Raw genomic sequence first — 26,381 nt, forward strand, 5'->3', positions numbered from 1 at the left:
AGCCATTAAATTATAATTAACCTGGACACATTTTTTTATCATTTATTTTGTGCAACTATGAAATATTCAGGCTCTGTCTAACACTTTGTCCTATAACAAATGAGGTTGAAGTAACAATTTTCAAAATCTTCTGTTATTTTGAAATGTACAATAGGTGTGTGATCTTTGGAACAAATATATTCAAGCCATTTAAAATGACTAATCTACTCGGCAACGTTCATCATTTGTTGCATTATTCCTTGATATCATCCACAAAAACCAACATTATTACTAATTTTTTTCTGGAATAGGAATTCGGCATGAATGCTACCAATTTTCCAATTTCAGTTTAGGAATCTTTTACAACATGATTCAAGTCTCAGTATTCAGAGTGATTTTCCTATTACTCAATAATATTAAAGCTTCACACACTGCTAGATGCCACTCGAATTAGTTTGGTGAAAGCAGAAAATCATAGGATGAAGGTACAATACCTGACCTGTTCTTACAATATGACCTGCGCTGTAGGTTGTCAGTAAAAGATATGAACGATGATTAGATCAGTGTTCCTGTATCCACAATGAAAAGACTCACTCCCCTACACACAAAATTTTAATTTAAAAAAAATGGGTGGTTTCCTTTATCAGGAAAGTTACAATACAAAAACATGGGTGAGATCATGGAAGCAGGAATGCTTCACATGAAGTGTGTATTATGCAGGGCAAAAACAGCATTTTTACATTTCACTCAAGAAAACCGATGTGTTTAATAAGGGTGGATATTTTAGTCAGAAATTTACAGACCCAATCGCAGAATGCAATACATACATATTTGTCTCCTTTTAAATAATTCACAATCAGCCTTCAAGTTAAATCATTTGATTTACCATTTTCCATTAAACTACACACTTTATTACACTTCAAAATATACAGGAACCAATAGGGAGGTGAAATTGTAGTTGAAAATATATATATATATTTGCATTATTTAACCCATTTACATAGGAAATGCTCTGTCCATTAAGGCAACTGCTGACTTTTAAAGACACATGAACCAAGGGACATGGTAACCATTGACATTGTTTGTACTAATTTGTGTGAGCGACAGCCATGTGAACTATACCTTTCCTATGAATATTCCATCCAAGGAATGGTGAGTCATTACTGTATGGCTTTGTATGACTCTTCGCGTAGAATAACCGTCTTTTATGATTTGGGCCTGTTCCACTTATTGAAATGGAATGGGAAAATTGTTTACGAGAAAGGTTAACTAAGTTTTATGAGAGTTCATATAATTTTTACTTTTTTGTTGCATAATTAATTATGATTAAATACAACACTGGAAGAACAAGACTGATGAAATGACTTTTGCATATAAGTACTACTTGCATGTGTAACACTTTTAACTAGATTTTATATTTACCTACTTACTAATGAAATTTGAAGAGACAAGTAATTTGAATGGGAATGATAATTACTGTTTCTCATTAAATGGACTTAAGCACCTGTTTTTGTCCACAAATTTCAGTGTATGATTTTAATCCCCCTTTTCAAATCGAAGACCTCCAACACTGTGCAACTGAAACCTATGAACACAATATAATAACAACAATTTCAAAGATTTCTACAACAAGTTCACTCAGTTTTGAGATTCTGTCTTCAGCTATTGGATAGAAAATGGACAGCATAACTTTTTCCAATTTTAACCACATTCTCTATGAACATCAAGTAATACATTTGGTATGAACAAACTTTTGGCATGAATCTTTCATACATTCCAAGGGAATTTCTCACAAAATTTCAACAAAAACATCACTCGCTCATATAATTCACTCTATAAAAGGCAGTATGTCTTCAGCTCGAACACATCACACCTCGTTTGCACACTTTCATTCACCAAAATTTAAGGGCTATGTGCCATAACAACAATAATGTCCCACAGAGATTTTCACATTATTGAAAAATAAATCGCTCACTTTGACACACATACAAGATAAAATGAGGCAAACACACAATGCTGACCTATTACATAATACCAAAATTCATAAGGAATAACTTAAATTGTCTGAACCAGACCAATTTTCACAGACTAATTAAACTAAAAATTTCTTATCCATATACATCCTCACGACAATCACATAATGGTACACACCATTTATAATAACTCTTCAAATTGCATTTTAGAGCCACGACCATATTTCAGCAGTATCACTAGTAGGCTTGATTTAAGACACGAAAATTATAACTTTCCAAGTACAACATCAAATATCATGTCTTCCCATAGCCTTGTCATTAAAAATGATTTTCTGCATGCATGAGACCATGAACAGTCATTCTCAGGAACCTGACTGTGTCCTCAGGAAGTTCCTCACACAATGGCATATTGCTCATACAGCAATTCTCGCACTCTGTAATATTCTTCTGATAAGCAGCCTTCAAGAACAACACGTCCAGCCTCATGCTGAAGAAAAGTTAATCAAAAGAAATAAAAATTAGCCAATTAATCCTTCATTCAGTAACAGGCAGTATATAAATTGACTTTAAGACCATGTCGTCCTTCAAAACATTAATAAATAAAAAAATTGGAATGGATCAATTAAAAATATTCAATTTAGACTAGAGGAAAAATCTATTTCAAAAGTATGTTGATGATTTACACGTTTAATATTTCACAGGATTGAATTACTGTTAAGATTAAGAACAAGAATTTTTTTGTAGAAATAGAAAAAATAAATATGAATTCAATAGTCCTTACCGTCAAAAATTAGACAATATTCGATTTTTTTTAAATTACTAAGCAATTAGTTTTTCATTCTATTTTTTGACACTGAGATCACATTGACTTAACTGTTGATATTGAGCAATGCCCACTGAGGACCCTGAGATATAATAAATATGTTTTACATCTTCTCAGCTGGATTTCTCTAAATTAGGATGGTCCCCAATTACATACCAAAAATCATCACTAAAATAAATATCTTACGGCTGTTTGCTACCCTAAATTCAAACTACCATCGTGGCTGTAATTCGTTTCATTACTAAGATGCTGTTTTTCGGAGTTTCAAGTTAAGTAACTTTCACAGTTTTAAAATCTCGAATTGATGTAAGACCCTCACCAAGAAAATATTTCTTTTTACCAACAAAAGAAGCAATGCCTTGATCGTTTTGAATTAATTCACACTACATTATCAGTGAATCAAGTAGTGTCAATTCAAACTTAACCTCAACAATAATTTCAAAGAAAAAATGCCATTATCATCCTGTAAATTCAAACCATATGAAAATATTGCAACATATCATTGCACAGTCACAATAAATTCCAGGATTATCCAGGAACTTTGAAATAAAATGGAAATTTCAGTCACCTTGAATATTTTGTACTATTTATGTCACATCCAAAATAGGTCAAAAATTTTTTCCAGATTAATACCTAACAAACTCACGGATTATTTGGTTTATTAATTTTCGGGGAATACCTTTCAGGTCAAAAATAGTTACTAGTCTATATTCAACTATAAAAGCAAGTAGCATTGGGCAAAATTTCAATTCTATACCATAGGAGAAATTATTTCTAGCAAAGATTAAAATAAAAAAATATTTTCTCACCCTCCTAACAGCAAGAATGCCTCCACAACACCACAGAACTCCCCCAGAAAATTCTGAAGGTATCCCATGCTTGATCAGTACCTGCTTGAAGTCAGAGAGCTTTAATTCGTTGATAAACACTGTTTGATGATCAGGGACCTGTAATTAAAATGTCAAGTCAGGTATCTCAAAACAAATTCAGAGACATCCCTTCATTTGAAAGATAAATAACATACCTTTTGCAGAAAAAAATAATGAAAATTCTAATTAGAAATTTCTAAATCCCTTACAAGCTGACTGGTAACATAACTTTTACAATTATTTTAAATTATCAAGATAGAGAGAGTTGACTCCACCTTATACACAAAGTGGATAGAATTGGCATCTGGGGAATACATCAGAAATTTTAGTAGATCACTGAATTGATCACAATATGGGATTGCAGTAGGAATTTTACTGTTTGTCAGTTACAAGGGGGAGGAAAAAAATTAAGTTTCCAATGACAATTTATTTTTTGATCTTCAGAAGAATTTTGAATATTTTCCATTAATCTTCTCACAAATATGTAAGGAATATGACTCTGTGAAAAGAGTACTTGAAAAGGATAAGAAAACATTAAAATGCTTTTAAAATTAAAATTAATTTGTACTCCAATCCTACAATCAGCTATTTCATTAATACAAACTATCAATTTTCTCTCATGCAAAGACTTAATGGCACCAAGGCTTATTTAGTTTTTCATGAATTCTCCCTTTCCAATGTTCGCCTAGTTTTCAGGAATTTAAGGATCAACAGGCCACTTAGGTAGATGCATGTTGCATTGAACTTGAATTCAAAAGCACTTAATTAGTTTATGGAGCCTAAAAATGGTCACAGAAAATATAATGTAGCTATCCGAAGTGACTTATGCCATTCCGCACCCCTACTATTCAATGGGTTTTGAGATAGAACAACTGAATTTCACAACGCTCCTTTAGATTCCAAGGCTAGCTAATCAAACCTGTGCAAGACTTCCACAAGCAGAAAGATGGAAAAGTCAACTTTCCCTTCATAACAAGTTTACTTTCGTGCATATCTTTGATACTGCAATCTTCACTAGAAATATTGCAACTTCCTCTTTAATTTTGACTTTAATAGAACTTTTGCCATATTTACCATTTGTGACACCACTAGAATACACTGCACGTATTTGGGACCAATCAAAATGATATAAGAAAGCGAGTCTTGCAGATAGACAGAACAGAAACCTGAGCATTATAGCTTCTTTAGTAATGAAGGGAACAGAGAGGGAAATTTATAGATTACATGACACTCAATTACAATGCTGATCATCAGGTTAACAGACATACCTTGCCGAAATCGGAAGCAGTGCGTTTAACGATGTTGAGCAGTAGACAAACCCCCTACTGCAACACATAAGCAGGTATGTGAGGCTATTTTTGTGATTCCAAAGAACATGGGACATTATTACTTGCTACTTCAAGTTTAAAAAGATGCCATGGGTCTCAAGTCTTGAGGACGCCCATACTCCCTGTCACCTACAGAGCTTCAGATAGCCTGCCTGCTCAGAACACTTGGACTTTCATTAATACAGAGCACGATTAGATTGAAAGAAGACTTTAATTTCAAAATAATTTAATTTAATATTTATTTATGACAAATAAATATGATGCAGCGGTCTCAGGGGTTTTTCTCAGAATGGGCTGAGTGGAGCATTTTTATCTCAGCGTTTCTTCATCAAGCATCTTCAGAAGTAAAGTGAAGTTATGCTTTTTTCCACAGTCTATATGCACTCTTATTTTTACTTTCGTTTTTGACCATTAGATTTACCTTGACAGTTGGTTTATACGGATTAAATATTCAGTGAGTTTGATGAATCCAATGAGTTTACTCATAGAAAACACATTTTCTCCCAATATCTCAATAGTTGGCAAATTCTTAGTTTCTAGACACACTGTGCCCTAGGTACTGATACTCAGATACAAGCACCTAGGAAAAGTACCACGGTCACCCTATTTTCCTTTCCCTAGGTATCGATTTATGATGGTAAAATTAAAAAAAAAAAGTTTCCAACTAACCTGATTAGCTGCAAGAGGTTCAAGGGTGTATATTTGGTCGGTCTTCAGAATATCTGTAAGAAAATAAAATTTCAAGGTAGTTAGTTATTAAATTTATCAAATAAGTCAATATAAGATGACAATTAAAATCTTGCAACAAAAAAATGAAGAATGGTTGCAAAAAAGTATAAAGACTAAAAGACTTAAAAATATAGTTAAAATTGAAAAATGGGAAAAAATATGATCAAAGTCAGGCTTTTCATCTCCGTTGTGCGATAGGATTTTACATAAATTTCAGGTTTCAAGAACTTAAATTTGAGGATCTGATTGCAGTGATTTATACTGAGAGCTATATGAAATAATACAATGAGCAAATTCAAGGACTATGTACACTCAGGATCCACAAATTGGTGCTTTCTTTGTAATTCATTCCCAAGTTCAAATTAAACACAATGGTTGAATGGTTGTTGTCAGCAGTTACTAGAATAAAAAAAAGTAGCTTTGAATTAGGTAGATTTACAGTAAGCTCTCAATTATGTGTGCTAATGGATGCATGGTGAAACATGGATAACTGAAATATGTGGAAAACATGGTCATGATATATATGAAGACTCTTCTTTTTCATTCCTTGAGATTAATTTGCATTTAAAAGCAATGGAATGAATGTATTTTCCCATTTTTCAGCCATTTTGATAAGGGTGGAATCACAGTTTTACCACAACACAGAACTATCATCACGCGAATAGCAGAATGTGTTTTCCTCAACATATTCTGGACAAAAACAACTTAAACACGCTCCACATCCAAGTTCAGGAGTGAAAAATATAAGTAGTAAAAATACCAGAGAGCACAATCATCTGATCAGTTTCAGTTGTTAGTCTGATCATCTGATCAGACTAACAACTGAAAAGACATTATTTATAGGCAAATTATATTATATTTATAGGAACAGGAACACAAAATATATAAAAGTTGTGAACCTTAAAACAGCTCATCCCATTTCATTAAGCACCATGGAAGAATTTTTGAAAGTGGGACTGAAGTACACCCGTATACATCACCTGTGAGTTATCTGCTTTAATGATTCCTCCTGAAACCTCAAACACTCTTGTGGATCATTATTCAAGTGTACTTACTTTTCTTTTCATTATTAATTTTCACATCTTCATCATCCTCTTCCATGGGTCTGGCATCACGTTCACTCTCCGTATCTGCAATCTGTGCATCCAGCCATGCAACCTCTGCCTCCTTGCCTTTTTTGAAATCCAAAGAGGATACGAGGGCATCCGTTAACCTCACCTGTGAATTGAAAGAGCCAGAAGATATTTATTGATTTGATTATTTCATTGATTAAAATAACTGATCATTTGAATATTCCTAGGCAATTTTTATGCTCCATATGATTCAGATTCAATTCTCCAGATTATATAATTGCCAGCAAGTATACGATAATTTAGACCACTATCAATCTGAGTGATAATTTCCATTTACAATGTGGTCAGATTTTTCTCTTTCTGTCTACAAGTATAGCCTGCAAGTCATCAAATGGAACATGAAACGAGAAAATTCACAAAATAAAAAAGCTAATTTTTCCGCTTTAAGAGTCAATAATTTTGATGGGAGTGTGCTAACATATGATCCACTTTCATTGATGCTGAATATAGACTGGATTTGATACTTTTTGTAATAGGTGGAATTCTTGATTTTCAAACACAGCATAGTTTACTATTAGCATCACCAGCTTTGCTCCTAAATCCTCAGAATGCAAAGGCATATCATACAGTAAATCGCTCCAGCCACCCATCGCTAGCACTAAAATCTTCATTTCCAAGATTTTTGGTAGCTCTAAGGCCTTTTCTTTCACCATCCTTCTGCTAATGGGAGCATTTTATGTACGTGCAACTTTAAACTAATCATGAACACTCTAGTTAGCAACTTTATACTTCTCTAGGCTTTTTTCTTCACACTATGGTTCTCATTATTCTGCCATTGCTTTAAAATATAAGCCCTGTTTGTATCGATCTTACAGTTTATCTGAGTGCTACCACATTTAGGATATTCTGTCAACTTCCTTTTGAAACACCTTTGTTTTTTCTCAATTACTAAAACTCTCTTCTCTAAACTCAATGACACTCTTAGATGACATCATCATCTCACATACTAGTATTGGCCACTGTTTTTTTATTAACTACAGGTGTATAGAGCTTGGAATTCTAGCTGTCCTCACTTCTGGCTGTTTTTGCGAATCTCATATGTCATGTTAGCAAACTCAGTACACCACATTAAACTTCGGAAATTCCAAATTCGTGGAAAATGCGAAGATTTTGCATAATAAATTAAAGCTATGGGAAGGACAAAAATGCAAATGAAAAGAAGGAAAAATTGACGGATGGTGAAGTCTAAATCTTAAGGGTTTTCATAATTTAGCATCAAAAGGAATTAAGGAGGATCTCTTGCCAATCCAAAACAATATTGAAAAAAAAACTTTGGACTGGAAGATATGAATGTATAAGGTAAATACCATAACACATCTATTTCGAGGTGGGATAGAAGGAAGCTAGGCCATTGAAGTGGCCATTAGTCTTGGCTGCTGACAGGAGGAGAGGGGTCATTGTGTAAGGTTAAAATTAGATTGACTTTTAGACTGATTTTTAACTTTCTAATTTCCAATCCATAAAAATCAATACTAGTATCTTTCTTAGTTCACCTTTTTTAGCAATGTACCTTAAACCATTTACAGCTTGTCCAATTATTCTAACTTTTAACTCGTTTTTGTTACTATAATATTTTGTCCTGATCATAATAAGTGCATTTAATGCACAAATACTCCATGTTTTTGCCATTCCAGGACACAGGCTTTTGAGATGCTCAAAATTCAAAACATTTACCTGTGTTCCAGGTATGTGGTCACTCTCCAGCAAAGACTAAGAAGTAGATACAACCAAGCATTTCCACTCATCAGATTCACATTTTCTCCACTTGAACCAAATTAAAATTGGGCCTTGAGTTGACCCTATTTTCAATTTCTGCCACTTTGATTGCCGGCCCATAATTACCATACTTCTTATAATAACATCTAAGTACCAAAACGATTTACACATAACATTAAATGGGGAAAACTGTCTACATAACTAGTTTCAAGATGTTCCACAAATGGAGTCACCCAAAAATTATTTGTACAATAATTTCCAAAAGCTTAATTGGAAAGGATCAATTAGATAGATTGATTCTTAAGGAAAATGCAGGAAACATACCTGGTAGATGTGTGTCTCTGTTGTGGCATCCACTACTTCTCCCCTGGCCGGTGCAAACACCCTTCCAATGCCACCCCTGCCCTTGCCATCCTCCTCCCCTGCCCAGAGCCGGCAGTGAGCTGCCATGGAGGCTGTTGCCTCCTTGGTTCCCCTCACCAGGATTATGCGCCTTGGTTTGAGCTGTGCCAGGATCTTTTGCAAAGATTCCCCATCTGAGCGACCTTCAAAGTCAATGAACTGCACCTGAGCTGCCACCCTGATGGTTCTCAATGATGATATGCACTTTGTTGGAACCTCTGTGATATCTGTCGTCACTGCAACTTTAAAGGAAGACAAGGACATTACAACCATTTACTAATTTAATACATACCCATATCATACAGACAATGTACATTGAAAGCTATAGGATGTAATAAATTTTTAAATTGTCAACATTCTTTGCATCTAAAAAAAAAGATCTTATCCCCTAGTCATCTGAATTAGAAGAGTAGGATGAGAGTTCAAATTCCTGACCACATTATAATATAAATACTGTACAATACAATATTTAACAACATACATAACAATTGCATAATTGTTACAAGCAAGAAATAGTCTTTAGGATTTCGTACTTTCCTGGCACATGATTATAGTGCAGTCTTCGTGGCTTTTCCACCAGGTCAGGGATTTAGTTGCTGAGATTTCAATGGCTAACTATGCCATCATTCTCAGGGAATTGATTCCAGGTCATCATTTAGCCATCCGGTTGATCAACAGCCAAATAGAAGTGACCTGAACCTAGGCGGAGGCTATATAAGGATGGCAAAATGATGACCCAGTATCAATGCGCCAAGGACAATGACGCAGTCAGCCATTAAAATGTTGTCAGCTGAATCCCTGACCTGGTGGAAAAGCCACAAAGACTTCACTAAAAGATGGCATTTGACTCAGTCCTTCTCCATGTAATATATGCTTAAGTTTCCAAGAAATAGCTATTCTTAAATACAGATTAGATTTCTAAAAAAGGCTTTGACATTGTATAAAATCGAAATTTAAGTAAACAAATTATTAGTTAACTCTTTTTTGACGGTTGTCAATGGCCACTGACAGCTCACCTATTTACCCTTATTCCCGTTTGGCCATTTACCAAGGTCTCATTCACTCTCTATGAAATTAAAGGTAAACACCATATCATCAAAGGTAATCACAAAATGCCAAGCAATCAATATTACAAATATAACCACCATGTTCATAATGGCATAATAACAACATAGAGCAAATTTATTCTCCAATTCTGGGATTACACACATACTAATTCCAAGTCTTTTATATTTGAATTGATTTCTGCAAGTAGAATCCTAAATGATTAAAAGAAACAGGCTTACTCTTACTTTGTAAAATACAGGACAAATTTTTGATAGTATTCTGCTAAAAGAATTCTATTCTGCAATTGTTTCAGGACATTTTCCCAGTAATTGTCCCTCAAATTTGCAACTCTCCCTGCTCTTTCACACCCAAATAAAAATTCCACACTTATCCTGGTTTTCTAGATACGAGGGTCATCCGGAAAGTAGTACTCGTTCGTGCCGCATGAAGTGCTGACGACGCGAGTAGCCGCTGGACGAGGTCAGATAGCTTCAGTGGCTTGTCTGCCTTCTCTGAGCCAAGTTGCGTGACGCTAGCATTGCCTGTGTTGTTTCTGTGATTGTTTACAATGTTTAAAAAAATTGAGAACGCCGCCAGTTGTGAAGTGAGGGCAGTGATTAAATTCCTCAATGCAAGAAACGTTCGCCCATGTGATATTCATCGCCAATTAAAGGAGGTGTATGGAGACAATGTAATGGACGAGTCGTCTGTTCGGCGGTGGTGTCGCAACTTCAACATGGGGAGGGGGAACACACACGACGATGAGCGTTCGGGGAGACCGTCTGTCATTACAGACCAACTGGTGAGCTCAGTTGACGAATTCGTGAGGAACGATCGGCGCGTCACAATTGATGACATCTGTGAGCATTTTCCCAATGTTTCTCGAACAATTGTTCATGAAATTGTTAAACACCATCTGCATTATGCAAAAATTTGTGCAAGATGGGTCCCTCGCGTATCTCAATGAGCTGGCGGCGAAGGACTATGCAGCAGGAATACAGAAACTTGTCACACGTTATGACAAATGCCTTAATTTGCTTGGAGATTATGTTGAGAAGTAGTTTAAAGTATCCTCTTTCAAATAAAATTTTTTATGTTTGTTAATATTTACTTTTGTCTTTTTATTTCACGAACGGGTACTACTTTCCGGATGACCCTCGTAGATGGAAGCTCTGTGAAGAGTTAGGTTTTAAGAATACTTGATTAACTCATTTTCAAAAATTTCAGAGATGGCATCATTCAAATTTTGTATTAGCTGGCGTCGATGATCCTTTTGCTTTTAATCTTTTAATTTGGTTTGGCTGAAGACAAAATCTTTTTATTTGAAACACATAATGAAGCATTCATTTTTCCCATTTCGTAGTTCCTTTGTACGGTGTAAAAATAATACCACAAAAATAAAAATAAACAACACCCAAAACTAGAAAATTATTTGAAATAATTGTTAAAGTTACAGACAGGAAGGGTACTTTAATTTCTAGAGATTTATATAGAGTATTAGTAAAATAAAAACCTGGAATTTCTTCTTCTTTAATTTCAAAATTTTCTTTGTTATCTTCAGCCTCAGGATTTACTTCAACCATTTTATAGTCTTCTGGCCTGAAATGAGAAAGAACATTTAAAAGGTGATGATGTTAACAATTAACTTAGTCTATAACTAATCACAGAAAGAAAAAAACAATATATTGATAACTAACTTTGTAATTATTATTATGCCATTTGTTGTTACTATTTTAGATTCTACAGTTTAAGTCCAATCCATTGCATTGCAGGACTTGAATAGAACCCAATTCACTATTCCAACTAATATCTATCCTCTAGGGATAGGGCCAAATGCAAAATTAAGCAACAAGTTGAGTTTGGAGTGGAACCATTCATCTGAACATCCATATAAGCTCCCGAGCAGTACTGGGCCATTTCCAATAAGTGATATTATCATTGCATGCATGTAAGAGTCATTGTGTAGATCACTGATAGCATGCAGCTTATATTCAGGCATTGGTTTTCATGAAACTAACAATTAAGATGGATTGTCCTGTTTAACCCCTTGGAAATGGAAAAATACTCCTTTTACATTCAGAGCAGCATGTTATAATTGCATACTATATTTAATTTGAAGAGCATCAATATATGTTTTTTCAAATAAGAAGTTATCCAAGCCTTAACCTTACATAAACCTGCATTTTGTCTTTTCAATGTTCACTCAAAAATTTAATTGGAATGTTATACTGCAAGAAAGACTTTATTTTGCTAGCCTACATTTTTTATGCTACAGAAATGATCCCTATGGTTATATTACCAATTAACATAAAATCACAATCATTTTACAAATGTTAACGGTCAAATTGAAACATTCCTTCCCCATTCCCACCAGAGACATTTATAGAATTATCCCTGCACTAACCTGATTATTTCTCCATACTCATCAAATTTGACCTTCTCCTCATAGAATGGGAACATTGGATGCTGTTTTTTGCTGCTCTTGAAGAAAAACCCTCCGCTAACTGGGGTCGAAATTTTTCCTCCTCCTACAGATCCAATTCCAACCACGCTGTCATTACCATGCTCAGTCTTCACCATAAGGTCATGCTTTGTCAAGTCCATCTCATCTGCAGACTCGTCACTGGAATCTACCACTTCACTTCAGTGGAGAAGGAAAACATTTAGACTTAGGACAAAAGCTTACGGATTTTTTCACAGCTCTTACTTTGCTGTATCAATGACCATTTAAAAAGTCTTCAGGGCACTGTTTTCAACCAGGTATGGGGTCAAAGCACAACAGACCATATGTGGGTTAAAAGGATGAAAAAGGAGTTAAAAAACTGTGCATCCTAAGAGATCAAGTAACATCTTATGATTCATTTGGAAGAGATGTTTCAATGTATTTCTTGAAACAATTCTTAGAAATTCCATTCTACTCTATAGCATTATATCAGATAATAAGGAAAAGCATTAATTTTGCAGAAAAACATATGAAAACAGGCATAACTATTATCCATTATTGTTACAACTACGAGGGTTGCTATTTATTTCCAGCCTAATAATGAAAAGATAGTAATTTATATTCGAAAATGGCTTCATTGTTTTTCGAGGTATTCTCCATGATAATTAATACACTTTTGCATGCGCTCACACAAATTTTTGCAACACTTGTTCCACTTTGATTGAGGTACTTCCTTAATATGGTTTTTGAATGCATCAACAGCTTCTTCGGGCACCGAAAAACGTTGGCCGTGCAATCTTTTCTTGATAAACGGGAATATAAAGAAGACATTTGGTGCTAAGCCAGGGCTGTACGAAGGATGACCCATAAATTTGATGTTTTGGGCAGTCAAATAGGTTGTTTATTCAGCTGATTTTTGAGATCTTGGATTGTCATGATGAAGAATGATCCTTCATTGCCGCTTGGCGATGCATTGCATGCCGGCATTGCATTGGTGATGGCCCCAGTTTTTCGGGATGCATATGGAATCATCTGCATTAATTGCTAGCAAAAAGGACAAACAATAACTGGAGAATATTGTGTGTTGCTATTACATTGGTTGAGTGAAGTAATCAAGAAAAAAATTCTCTTCCATTACAATTATGAACAGGTACAAACCTGCAGTTTCAGAAATGAAAGTTATAGAATCAAGTTTGAATTATTACAGCAACCACTGTACTCACCAGATGTGGCCCGAGTGGCTTTTTTATTTCCAAACTAGGAAAAATTGCTCAGCAGAAAAAGATGTGTCACATCAAACGACCACCCTACTCAATGAAATCAGCTGGGATAACATCAACCACCTTCCTTTAAGCCCGGCCGTTACCCCCAGTGACTACCACTTGTTTCCCACTCTGAAAAAACACCTTGGAGGACAGAAATTCAAGTCAGACCAGGAAGTGCAAGAAGCAGTCGTCAGTTGGCTTCATGACACGGTGGGAGAAAGGTACGACACCAGTATTAAAAAGCTGGTTACAAGGATGCAAAAAGTGATTGATCGTCAAGGCAACTATGTAGAAAAATAGCTAAATGCTCAACCTTTCCAATGATGTATGCAAAGTTGAGAATAAATTTGATTTTTTATGAAAAAAAATAGGAGACTTACTTTTCGAATCGACCTCATATTATGTTCTTTGTGACACAAAAATAACACACTTGTTTGAAATCACAATTTCAGTGCAAAAGGCAGAACGTCACAATGAAAGGAATGCTTAAGGTGCCACCAGAACAACACCTAAATCTAACGTATATTATGCTAAATCCATCCTGTACTGAAACTAAGGACTCTTCCATACCCTCTGTCAGGTCTCCTGCTCTCTTTGACCTCCCGCTCTTTCCGAAAGTAGTCCTCCAGCTCTGCTCCTTCAAGACGAACACGACGCTTAATCTCCATAGTAATGGGCCTCCCACCCCCTCCAGTCTCAATGAGTTTGCGGGCCAGAGTACCAGGAGAAGTCCTAAGATGAAAGGATTATAATTATTATTCAGGTTATAATCTAGGCAATAATAAGTTGAGAAGATAACTTTAATAAAAACAGTATACTTTCAGGGAAACAATAATTAATTCTGATTATCATGTTATGTCTTTATATGTGCAATGGGTGCAGAAATTGCACACATTTTTAATTATTCCTTGCACTTAGATAACAGCTACACTGCATTTTATATAAAATAAACAAATAGAATAAAAATACCTAGCAGTGGCTTAATTATTGGATTGACTTTTAAGCATGAGGCAAAAGTGGCATTTACTAATTTGTGGAAAGACTTCAGTCACAATTGTAAATATTTCGCTAATTTTTTCGTTTAATGCATATCAAGGAATGAAACTCTTTGACTCAACTTTTTAATGGTAAACTCACCTATTGGTAATTATAATACTGTTTAAAGGATTTGAACACCACTGCAAAAACAGATCCCTGGAAAATCCACACTCCATATCTGGCATACTAGCAAGAACAACCTAGAGATATGTAAAATAATAAATACAATCAATGGGCGAGATTAGTGATGAAAAATTAAACAGTGAGTTAATTTAAGTTTCAATAACAAGTATTCAATAAGTAAATTACTTGAAAAATCATACATAAAGAAGAAATGAAAATTAATTCACGACCATGAATTCATGATTTAATGCTCCATATGACTTACAATGATTAAACTATAAGTTACTTTCACGCATCAACCGAATTTTCACACCAATGGTTTCGTGTCACAAATTTCAATAGATCTCAATGTTTTCAAATATCTTCATTTCAATACATAGTGATTAAAATTTCATACAAAATTGACAACAATATATGCTTTTAAATGAATAATAATTGAGATGTATGATAACAACTAAACCATCCAATTTATTAAACGAAATTGAAGAGTCAAATTCTACACACTTACTTTAGGGCTGGGAACACGACCAAGTTCCGCTATACTGTGACAAAGCTGCAGATGCCTAAATTGGAATGGGTTGTTCCTTGCACCTTCAAATGTGCGCATAAGCTTATCACTCATCCACTCAATCTGAAAGGAGAGTTTAAAAATTCTCTTTAACCATTTTACTGTGGATTATTTTAAATGGTTGCTTTTTTCTGGATGCTGGTCATTTTTTACGTATTTCAAAATATTTTGCAGAAGTTCTATATTGCATCAAAACATGATATATTAATGGATAGATAGACTATTCTTTGTCTTTTAAATTAGCTATTAACAGTTTTTTATTTGAAAAATAGTAAGTTCCCGTCCTAAAATTGGGAATAGCATCCATATGTGAGCTACAGAACAATAAATTTGATTTTGTATGGACCTTAAGTGGTTCTCAAGATCATCAAGAATGTAGAGAGTAGGGAAAATGGTTACTTAGGGGGTGATCAGTTTGGGTTCAGGCAGGGGAGAGGCACAGATGATACCATAGCCGTAATGATGAGGCCAGCATTAGAGAGAACATAGAATACAATGAAGATGGATTTGTCTGCTTAGTAGCTTTCAAAACGGCATTTGATTGAGTGAATTGGGAAGAATTACTGAATGTATAGGAGAAAATAAATATAATTGGAGGGATTAGACACCTAAGTGCAACCTTTACATGTCTCAGACTGCTCATGTGTTTGAGGAGGATGGAGTTTGGATGGGCAGGGTTAGGAGGAGTATTAAGATGGATGTCCATTATCACATGTGTTATTCAATGTATATGTGAAGGAAACGATTAAAGAGGCATGGGTAGAACTGGAGATAGTAAATAAAAGTCAGCGGACAATTCATGAAATCAGTAAGATTTTCTGATGATCACACTTTTATTTGTCAGTTGACCAAGGGGTTGTGAGCATTGCTCTGGATATTCGAAAGTCAGAGCAATAGGTATGGGATGAGTATAAATAAAACAAGACTAAGGTAATGCAGTTGAGAAAAAGAAAGGCTAAGTTAAATAATGAAATATGAGTTCATAAACTGAAGCAGGTGGAACAGGTTATCTATCTCAGAAGTGTTTTGGACCAAGATGGCCAAAGTGGTAGGGGACATATGAAGAAGTATTGCCTCTGGAAAAGAAGCTTTCACCAGGAGGGAATTGATGTTGAGATGACATTTAGGTAATGATGTTGAGAATAGGCATGGAGTGTGGTTTTGTATGGTGCAGAAACATGGTCATTTAGGCAAGATGATAGACTTAGATAGCTTTTGAAATATGAGTATAGAAAAGGGTTGAAATGGTGACATGAGCAGAGGAAAATGCTAGATATGGTGGGGCGAGGAAATGGGATTGTTGGGAGAAATCCAAAGGTGGCAGGAAAGATGGATGGAGAGCATTTTGTTAGGCAATGGGATATTGAGGACTGTGATAGATGGGAGATCGTTCCTCAAACAAGGAAGGGGTACAAATATGAGAGGCATGCGGGACGTAATGAAGGGAGGAACTATGCGGAATCGAAGAGGGATAATTGCAGTTTTGGATGTCAAGTTGTGTTTTGTCTGGAGATGGGAGTTATCGCTGTACTGTACTGTAGCTTGTGCCCATACAAAACTTAACTTAACCTGTAAGACACCAAAGAATACATACTAATTATTATCATAGGGTAATCAATGAATATCATGAACGGGAAACTACCAAATTAAAATTTATTTCCTCAATGTTCTTGAAAGGAACAAAAATATCACCAAGCATAATGGGCAATATTCCAAACAACGGTTATATGCAGTGGTCTTGTGTTTACCAGGTATTGTTGCATGTTCTAAGGTAAAAGGGGTTAAGGTTCTGAACTCTTTATTGGAAGAAGTAAACAAAAACCTACTAACCTGTACTGAATTCATTATTCAGTATATGACTTTTGGGAATGAAAATTCATACATGGCTTAACTACATTCTTGCAAAAACTTTTACCATGTCCTGCATATCTCCTCCTATCACTTACCTGTGACTTGGCAAACTCCACCACATTGTAGCTGACATTGTTGAGTAGAGCAAGCGAATAAGCAAGTAAACCGGAGTCTTTGTTTCTCCAAAGCTGATCCAACATATGGGCCAATTCAAGAACCCGGCCAGCAGTATCAACAGCCAATAATACATTTCCATTGTTGCGCAGTGTCTGCAGAATGTTAGCTGAAATTCAACATCAATGAAATTTTTAAATGTACTATACGTGAACCTTAAATCTCAGCCTCTTGTCACTACAATATTTATGCCCCAGAAAGTTATAATGAGTAACTGATAAGTAAGTACAACACTTAAGACCTTATATGACCAGAGTATCAGGTACTTTGGTCTTTAGGGGCTACTGAAAGAACACCTCATCCAGTGGACCATCTTATCACTCAGCCAAACATACTTTTTATAACTGAAATTGGTAAAGATTTTAAATGGATGCACATAGTCTCAAATTCAGGTCGATAACACTCAACTGACAATCAATCTTATTCTTCACACATCCCTGAAAATGTGTTCCATATCCTAATTCTTAACGTTCACATTAACTATCATACATTCAACACCATACACACCACAATTTTCTTCCACCATGTTTATTTAAATTATTCTAAATGTGATATCCTCTAATATTACTATTATCCTCCCATGAACTACAACCTTAACATAGTGACAGGGCTTGTGCATTCCAATGACCCCTAGAACTAAGCTAGCAGGAGGAATGGTAATTGCTCCTGGTAGATAGGCCAGAGAGATAAGCCATCCATGCTAGACAAAAGGCAGTCCACACAGCATCTGTTCCTCAATGAAGGCGGTTGCAAAGGTGTCAGACCCCAGTGGGGCGGCCATCGAGTGATGGAGTCACATTAAATACACTATTGAGGAAGGCCAAAGAAACCACAGCAATTATTAATCCCAAGATTTTCATGATGAGCAGTATAGAGGAAATGATTCCTGTTAACTATGGGACTTGGTCCAATTGGCCCTGTGCCATGCTCGGCAATGGGAGAGGCAAGGCTTCCTTGGTTGTCATCTCATTGCTCTGCCTTGCAAAGCAATTTGACAACAAAAGCAGAAGTAGACCGAATTAGTTAGAATAGGAACTTGGAATGTTGGGACAATGTGTAGGACAGGAAAATTAGAGAATATAAAGCAAGACATGAAAAGAGGAAGCATAGATATTTTAGGTCTGTGTGATGTTAGATGGAAGGATAGCGGGGATCACTAGAGTGAAAGAGAGTAATATACAGGGTGCAGCGCTTGAATTCGGATAAATTTCAATTTGAATTTTCTGCCATATCAAAGTTCCATTGGAGGTCTCAATTAGCATTCTTGAAAGAAAAAGGCATCTAGTAAACAGTCATAACCTCAAAATGGCCAAGATGTTATGTATAAGTGCGGAGTACAATCGAAGAGCCACTATTATCAGAAGTGTTCGTGCTAGGCATTATATTTTGAAATAGTTCGATTCTTCTGGTACCCCAGGTTAACTGTTTACAATATTTTGGCTAATTGGAATGCATCAAAGAATTCTGGGGAAGGTTTCGCTAACCCGGCGAGGAAATCTCATTCGAGGAAATGCGTGCTTGTCCGGATTTAAGCGCCGCACCCTTTACAGTGGAGGGGATGAGAGCCAGCAAGGGGTTGTCATAATATTGAATAAAAGGTAGAAAGAAGAATAGTCAACATAGAGCAAGCAATAGATAAAATATTACTAGCAGAGGTAAAAGCAGAACCAATAAACTTGGTCATTGTTGCGGTTTACATGCCACCAAGCAATCATAACGAGGAAGAAGTTGATAGGATATGTGATGTTAGAGGAAATTATTGCGTGTGCTCCTTCAGAGAAACATCTGATAGTGATGGGGGATTGGAATGCGATGGCAGGGGAAGGAAGAGATGGTGATGAGGTGGTGGACTACATTTTAGGTATGAGGAATGGCTGCAGGGAGAAAGCAATTGAATTCTGCAGGGGATAGGAGTCAGTCATCACCAACAATTTGTTTAGACACCACAAAAGGTGTAGGTATACATGGAAAATGCAAGGTTACTCAGAAAGGTATTCATTAAATTGCATGTATATTATGGTTAGACAAAGGTTTAAGAACAGCGTGATAAATTTGCAGTTTCCCAAGAGCGGATGCACACTGATCACAATTCAGTAGTCATGGAGTGTAGCTTACAATTCAAAAAGATAAGGCAGGGGCGATGGGCTAAGAAATGGAATTTAGAAGCATTGACTGGAATGACACAGGAGGAGTACCAGCAGGCTGTAGAGAGAATCATGAGTGAGGGAAAAGAGCTGAACACTACTGAGGAAAAATGGAAATATACCAAAAAAGGGATATCGAAAGCTGCAAAAGAAACCATAGGAACTGTTAATACAAAAAGGACAAGGAAAACATGGACTATTGGTGAGATGATTAGGAAGATAGATGAGTGAAGGAAATGGAAGACTGTAAACTCAGAGTAAGGCAGAAGGAAGCACAAAAAGTAAAATAATAAAATGAAACGGGTAACAAATAAGGCAAAAAAAACATGGTGGAAGACCCAGTACGAGGAAATGGAAAGTTTGCACTTCAAGTGATTCTTAGGAACATCAACAAGTGTGTTGAGAGCAGGGCAAATGATAACTTAGTGGATGATCAGTTTGGGTTTAGGAAGGGGAAGAGGCACGCGCAATGTCATTGCAGTAATGAAATCACTAATTGAGAGGAATATAGAATACAATCAGGATGTATTTCTGTTTCCTAGATTTCGAAAAGGCTTTTAATAGAGTGAGTTGGGAAAAATTAATGACTATTGTAGAAACTAGGAATAGACTGGATTGATACGAGGCTAATCCGCAACCTGTACATGTCTCAGACTACTCCGGCACAAGCAGGGGATGGAGCGTCCATATGGGCAGTGCTAGGAAGAGGTGTAAGGTAGGGTTTTCCATTATAACCAGTGCCGTTCAATGTATATGAGGAAATGACTTAAAGAGGCATGGTAAGAGTTGGAGATAAAAATGAATGTCAGGGGGAATTGGTAAAATCAGTTGGGTTTGCTGATGACCTCTTTGAAGATCTAGTTTGTCAGTCAGCCAAAAAGATTGCAAATATTACTGAATGAATTGGAAATTCAGTGCCATAGATATGGGTTGAGAATCAATATAAATTAAACCAAGCTTATGCTGTTTTCCAGAAAGAGAAAGGCTTAACATTAAAATAGGAGGGCAAAAACTTGAGCAGGTAGAACAGTTCACCTATCTCGGAAATGTTTTGGACAAATATGGTAAAAGAAGGAGAAGAGAAAGGAGAAGGACAAAAAAAGGAGAAGAATGCACTAGTCAAAGAGGCTTTCACAAGGAGTGAATTGATGACAGGGCTGCTGAGTAAGGATATTAAGGGAAGACTCGTCAAAACTTTAATATGGAGCATAGTTATGCATGGCGCAGAAACATGGTCACTGAATCAGGATGATAGACATAGAATGCAGAATTTTGAAATGTGGGTGTGGAGAATGATGGAGAAGGTGAAGTGGAAAGAAAGGAAAACAAATGAGAGGGTGCTGGGTATGGTGAGGGAGGAGAGGGGATTGTTGGGAGAAAGAATAAGGAGGTAGGAAAGATGGATGCAAGGCATATTGATTGGCAGGGGGATGTTGAAAACTGTGATAGAGGGAAGAATGTTAGGGAAACCAGGAAAGAGTAGGAATAGGATAAGGATGTTGGAAGGAATAAAGGAAGGAAATATACGGAGATGAAGAGGGGCTTGCTGTAGAGTAAGACCTAGAGTGGTGTTTTGTTAGGAGAAACAAAATATTTATTTGGTAGTAGTGTCCATCCAAAACCTATTTCATGACATGAGAGATGACGTAATAATAGTCTCTTATTAAGAGAAAATACTACACTTAATGAGGACAAAAACTATACAAAATATACAATAAATTCAACTATTATAAAAAAATTAATGGCTATACACAGAGCAAAACCATGTGAGCAACAAAGGAATAGGTTAACGTTAACAAGATCACTATCATTGAGTGAGATAGAATGTGGTGGCATTTCCAGTGGAAAAGATATTCAGTAAAAGAGAAAAAACCTCGCCTTTTATGGGTAGCATTTTAAACTAGACCTCGTCTGAACCAAAATCAGTAACTACACATGACACCTAGCTAAAACTTTCCTCTTGGTTCACTTAACTTGCACTTATCCACTTTCAATAGTTATTACTCCTCTTACTTGTTATCACCATGCAAGTCATCAAGACTATACTTATGGGGTGCATAATGATTAGTCTACATCATGTGCTCATGGCATGTTAAGGAGTTATCCAAACTTAAAGTTACCACCTGAAGTAAAAATTATAGTTAAGTGACATATCGTGAATAAAAATCTTCCCTTTTACTAATAATTCCCAGAAAAAATAATAGGCAATCTTATTATAAACAAGAGGTTTTCCTTCCTAGTAATGAGCATGACAAATACTTTCTGGCTTGTCACTCCAACTCTGATGATAGTGTAACCTAATGAGAGATTAGGAATTCGAAACTAATACATACTCATCAGTTTTTCATCGCGAGTTCTCCTCCTAGCTTGTTGATAAGTTGCATTAAATGCATCTGTTATTAACAATGAGGGCCTTTGAAGTCGCTCAAGTTCACATCCATTCAAATGCCTTTCTTTCTTGTGGTTGAAGTCAGCTGCATACACTATATCCTCTTCACCAACCTTCACTATTTTCCATATTGTGCCACCAATCATATGACCAGCTGGGAGAGGTGTAATGGTTAAGCCATAGCCTTTGCCTGAAAGAATAGAAGTAGCAAAACTTTTATCAAAACTTGATTTGATGGGCTAGTTACCCCAAAGGCTTAATTTCAGGGTAATTGATAGCAGGTAAACTAATTGGTTATTCTTCAATAGTATATTTACTTTTTAATATTCACAACAAACGTATACCTTTCATTGCAACGCTCTGATTAAATTTAAGTTGCACTATCTTATCAAATGCCGCATCCACATCATCCAACGTAAATAAATCGAATTCTTCCATATTATGGCGAGACTGTAAAGATCAACGTTAAGAAAAAAGTATGTAGCATTAATTTCGTGGTTAAAAGTAAGGCCAAACATTGCAATGACCCTTACCTGGTATAAATCATACATGAACATCTGCCCCATCTTGTAGACTGGTATAGTGGCATAAATGGGACAGTTTAAGCCACACTTTCCCACCATGTAGGGAAGGGCTCCCAAATGTAGGGGATCCGGGTAGGACAAAAGAACGGCATCTATTTGGTTGACATACCTAATAAATAAATAAATACCCTGTATAATTAGCATTCTTAACATTATTTGTATTTTTGCTTTTAATAGAACATATGTGTCGCGAAAGAAAAAGTGAAATTACTTCACTTGTCTAACTACCTATTAAATTTATAAATCATTTAAATAAAATAACAATAGCGATTGTTTTATCCAAGATACTTGATACAAATAAAAAAAATATCGTATACAGTAACCTCCGTAATTCCTTGATAAAATCTTGGTCAAACGTTTCGTCCCATCCACAATCCAATAAAAACCGAAATTCATCTACTTGCAAAATATAGCAAGGGGGAGACTCGTCCATGGCCCCCGATATAGCATGCAGCTTAATAATGGATGTCATCTTGCTTGATATGATCCTGCCATAGAAAAATTAAACAAATTTGGTAAATGGACAGCGTAAATTATGGTGGGAATTCTGAGTCGTCGCAGCAAATACTTCTCATTGTTCATGCACCTTTCAGAGAAGTAGTGTAGATTTCAGGTACGAGAAGTGGCAAATTCATCCAATGATCAATGTATGTTGAACTCAAAACATTAAATTTTCTCAATTATAATATCTTTAAAAATTCATTCTGTTATTTCCCTTGCTTGTTTTTCAAGCAGGAAAAAACAAGTAGAAACAATTGAAAATGCATTAACGTTGCTCTAGTTATACTTAATAAAAGTTCCCGAAGATGTCTCTGTTGCTGCTGTCGAAATCTAAACGGCACCAAATTCGAAGTCTTTTATATCAGGATTTATAGGTAGTTTTCATTATCTCTGAAACCAGCGCTGTTTCCTTTTTTAAATTGCAATAGCGCAATAAATAGTCCCGTCACAAAAAAGGGATTGTTTACTTGGCCACAAAAATAATGTTTGCTTATTAGTGCAAATGGAGGGAGTACAAGTGGATTTCTATTAACTTCATAGGAAAAATGTTCTAGTTTAGAAGATATTATTTATTACTTGAACAATCTGATAGAAAGATAACTGCAATCGTGTGGCAAGTAAAGTGTCGTTGTCGGTAGGACCTGGATCTTATACTAGGTCTTAAGCATAGGGTTTTCTTATTTAGGCAAATTGACTAAGTTCTACACAATAGGCTATCAATTTCATGGAGATTAATGTGCTGGTTTAGGTGATATTGTTGTGGCTTTTTTGTAATCCAAAGTAAATGGAATACCATTAGGTGTGCGTTAGTATTACTAAAAAAATATGTAGTTTGTTCCGGCGGACACGTGAGATAAGTTCAGTTAACCTGGATACGAAGCAAGTTAACGGAACTTCGCCTACGACTCCCCCAAACAGACGATACATTTCTCAGTAATACCAACACATCCAGAATGGTATCCTCATTTCTTTCAAATTCCACGATCATACCTAGAACACCAGTAATTTAATTTCCCTAAAATTGTAGGTCCGGTAGTGTTGTCAACAGACAGGTTCGCATCCCTGTCTGTTGAATCCGGTCTGGTTGAAGGTTCCCAGTCCCTCTGCCTCAACTCCCCTCGGGGTTTTCCGGGTACCAGATCTGGGAAAGGGACTGATTCCCCTTACCTTGTGTGAATTTGACACGCCTTCGCGCGTAGTGTTAAGTCCCACCAGCTAGGACGAGACCGCGTATTTCTGTGGTAACTTTCGTCATATATATTTATGCTTGTTTCATCACCTTTTGAGAAATAAGCTGGAGGTTAATTTACTTAAACGTACTCGGAACAAAATAATCTTTTTAAGACAATTCAATTGATTTTAGTTTTCTAATACTGCTACATCACATGTAATTTGTCAACATAATTATTTGTAAATAGGTCCTTGCCTATTTTAAATAATATCCAACTACTTTTAAATCTCACTTTCGAAAATGCTAGATAAATATACGTACCCGTATTATGTACATATATATATGTGGGTCGCGGCAGTCCAGGGGGTAGAGTGTTGGACTACTGACCGGAGGGTCCTGGGTTCGATTCATCTGCAGCTACTTCCAAGCTATGTGATTTTCGGGTGATCTTCCTGGGAAACCATAATTGGCATACGGAAAGGAACTGCCTCTCCCCCCTACCCTGATGTGTGAATTTAACACGCTGTCAGGCTTATTACTGAGTGAACTCTACCATCACCTACCAAACCGACTTGCGGGTTGAATACTGTGTTCACGTTTTATATATATGTGTATATATATATATATACATACAAACATACATATATATAACAATAATAAATGTGTTTTTACATATATGTATACATTTCTCCGTAAAATTTGGTAGCTATTAATTTATGTTTCATTCAAGGGAAAAGTGCTCTTTAGGGAAAAAGTGTCATCTATCTATAAAAATTAGCCATTTAACTCGCAAACTTTATTATTAAACATCAATGCAAGCATTTCACTGTAATACTTGCACATATGTACAAATGCTATGAATGCAGTTCCAGCCTTGGATTAGGCAATGGGCAATACAAATGGATTCCCATCACAGCTGATAATGTGGGTCGTTCAATAACTCCTTAGAAAATTCAAGAGATGGAGCTTGTAGTATCAGAATGAGTTTTCTTTTAGTAAGCCTCATATTCCACTAAACAGCTGTTTAATTTTCAGCTACATATATTCATTATGCAGTTACATTTTCATAGTTGATTGAAGCAACCAACTTTTGCTATTTCGAAAAAAGGTTTCATGCAGTGATTAAGAACTTCTATTGAAAAGGCTTAACAGAAAAAGAGATGAAAGCAGTTGGATGAAGTACACGGCACATCTCCTGTGTTTGTGACTGTGAACTGGGTAAATAAGTTTAAACGTGGCTATGCATCCACAAATGATGAACATCATTCAGGACGTTCAGTGAAAGCGAACTAGAATGATTGAAAAAATCCATGATATAGATGTAATTGACAAATCAAATTCCGTTAAATAGTTGGGGCCATAGGCATATCACAAGCTTAAGTGTTTTCCATTTTGCACAAAACATTTGGTGAGAAAAAAATCTTGCCCCTCCGGCGCAACTTTATGGAATCGATTCATATTGGAAATGAAAAAATAGTTGCTGTAATTCCATAGAAATTTTATTACGATATGACCTGGGTTTCGGTGTTCGACGTCATCTCCAGGTGAAGATGATCAGAGAATGTCGAAACCTAGGTCATATCGTAATAAATTTTCAGTGGAATCACAAAGCCACTATTTTTCATTTCCAACATGAATTGACTCCATAAAGTTACACCGGAAGCCATCAATTGGATTTCTAAAAATGATCTGGTTCTGAAGAAGGTAAAGACAGATAAATCAGCCGACAAGGTGATGGTCACAGTTTTTTGGGATGCACGCAGAATCATCTACCGCTATTACTAGCTAAAAGGACTAACGACAAATGGAGAATATTAAGCATCATTGTTGCACTGGTTGAGCAAAGAAACCAAGAAAAAACATCCTAATTTGGCAAAGAAAATGATTCTCTCCATGTAGACAATACACAGGTGCACACCAACAGTTTCAATGGGGAAAATTATGGAATTAAAGTTTGAATTATTTAAATATCCACCGTATTCTCCAGATTTGGCCCCCAGTGTTTTTATTTATTTCTTAAAGAGAAAAAAATCACTCGGCAGAAAATGACATGCATCCAATAAGGAGGTAATGGCCAAAACATGCCTATTTTGAGGATCTACCAAAATGCTACTCACTAATTAATGAAATG

The 26,381-nt window shown here is 35.9% G+C and overlaps 1 protein-coding gene across 1 annotated transcript; it reads right to left on the bottom strand.

Annotated features, from left to right (window-relative positions):
* Positions 1 to 579: 579 nt before the first annotated feature.
* Cpsf100 (cleavage and polyadenylation specificity factor subunit 2) lies at positions 580 to 23,300 on the bottom strand. Its single transcript, XM_071597850.1, has 16 exons — positions 23,165 to 23,300; positions 22,902 to 23,066; positions 22,528 to 22,687; positions 22,339 to 22,444; positions 21,939 to 22,184; positions 17,383 to 17,570; positions 15,377 to 15,499; positions 14,845 to 14,945; positions 14,278 to 14,439; positions 12,404 to 12,640; positions 11,513 to 11,598; positions 8,875 to 9,194; positions 6,757 to 6,919; positions 5,642 to 5,694; positions 3,585 to 3,722; positions 580 to 2,439 (listed from the first exon to the last, which is right to left on the bottom strand). The coding sequence occupies exons 2-16, from the start codon at positions 23,048 to 23,050 to the stop codon at positions 2,347 to 2,349; spliced, it is 2,325 nt and encodes a 774-aa protein (XP_071453951.1). The 5' UTR covers positions 23,051 to 23,066; positions 23,165 to 23,300; the 3' UTR covers positions 580 to 2,346.
* Between the last annotated feature and the right edge of the window lie 3,081 nt (positions 23,301 to 26,381).

The sequence above is a fragment of the Hetaerina americana genome, unplaced genomic scaffold (assembly GCF_022747635.1).
Source record: "Hetaerina americana unplaced genomic scaffold, ioHetAmer1.1.p SCAF_9, whole genome shotgun sequence".
Classification (NCBI taxonomy): domain Eukaryota; kingdom Metazoa; phylum Arthropoda; class Insecta; order Odonata; family Calopterygidae; genus Hetaerina; species Hetaerina americana.

Coding starts and splice junctions, on each gene's coding strand:
- Cpsf100 (XM_071597850.1), bottom strand. CDS start 23,050: ATGACATCCATTATTAAGCTGCATGCTATATCGGGGGCCATGGACGAG. Junction 22,688..22,901: donor TTTATCAAGGAATTACGGAG/GTTACTGTATAC, acceptor TTTATTTATTAG/GTATGTCAACCAAATAGATG. Junction 3,723..5,641: donor AACCTCTTGCAGCTAATCAG/GTTAGTTGGAAA, acceptor TTTTAATTACAG/GTCCCTGATCATCAAACAGT.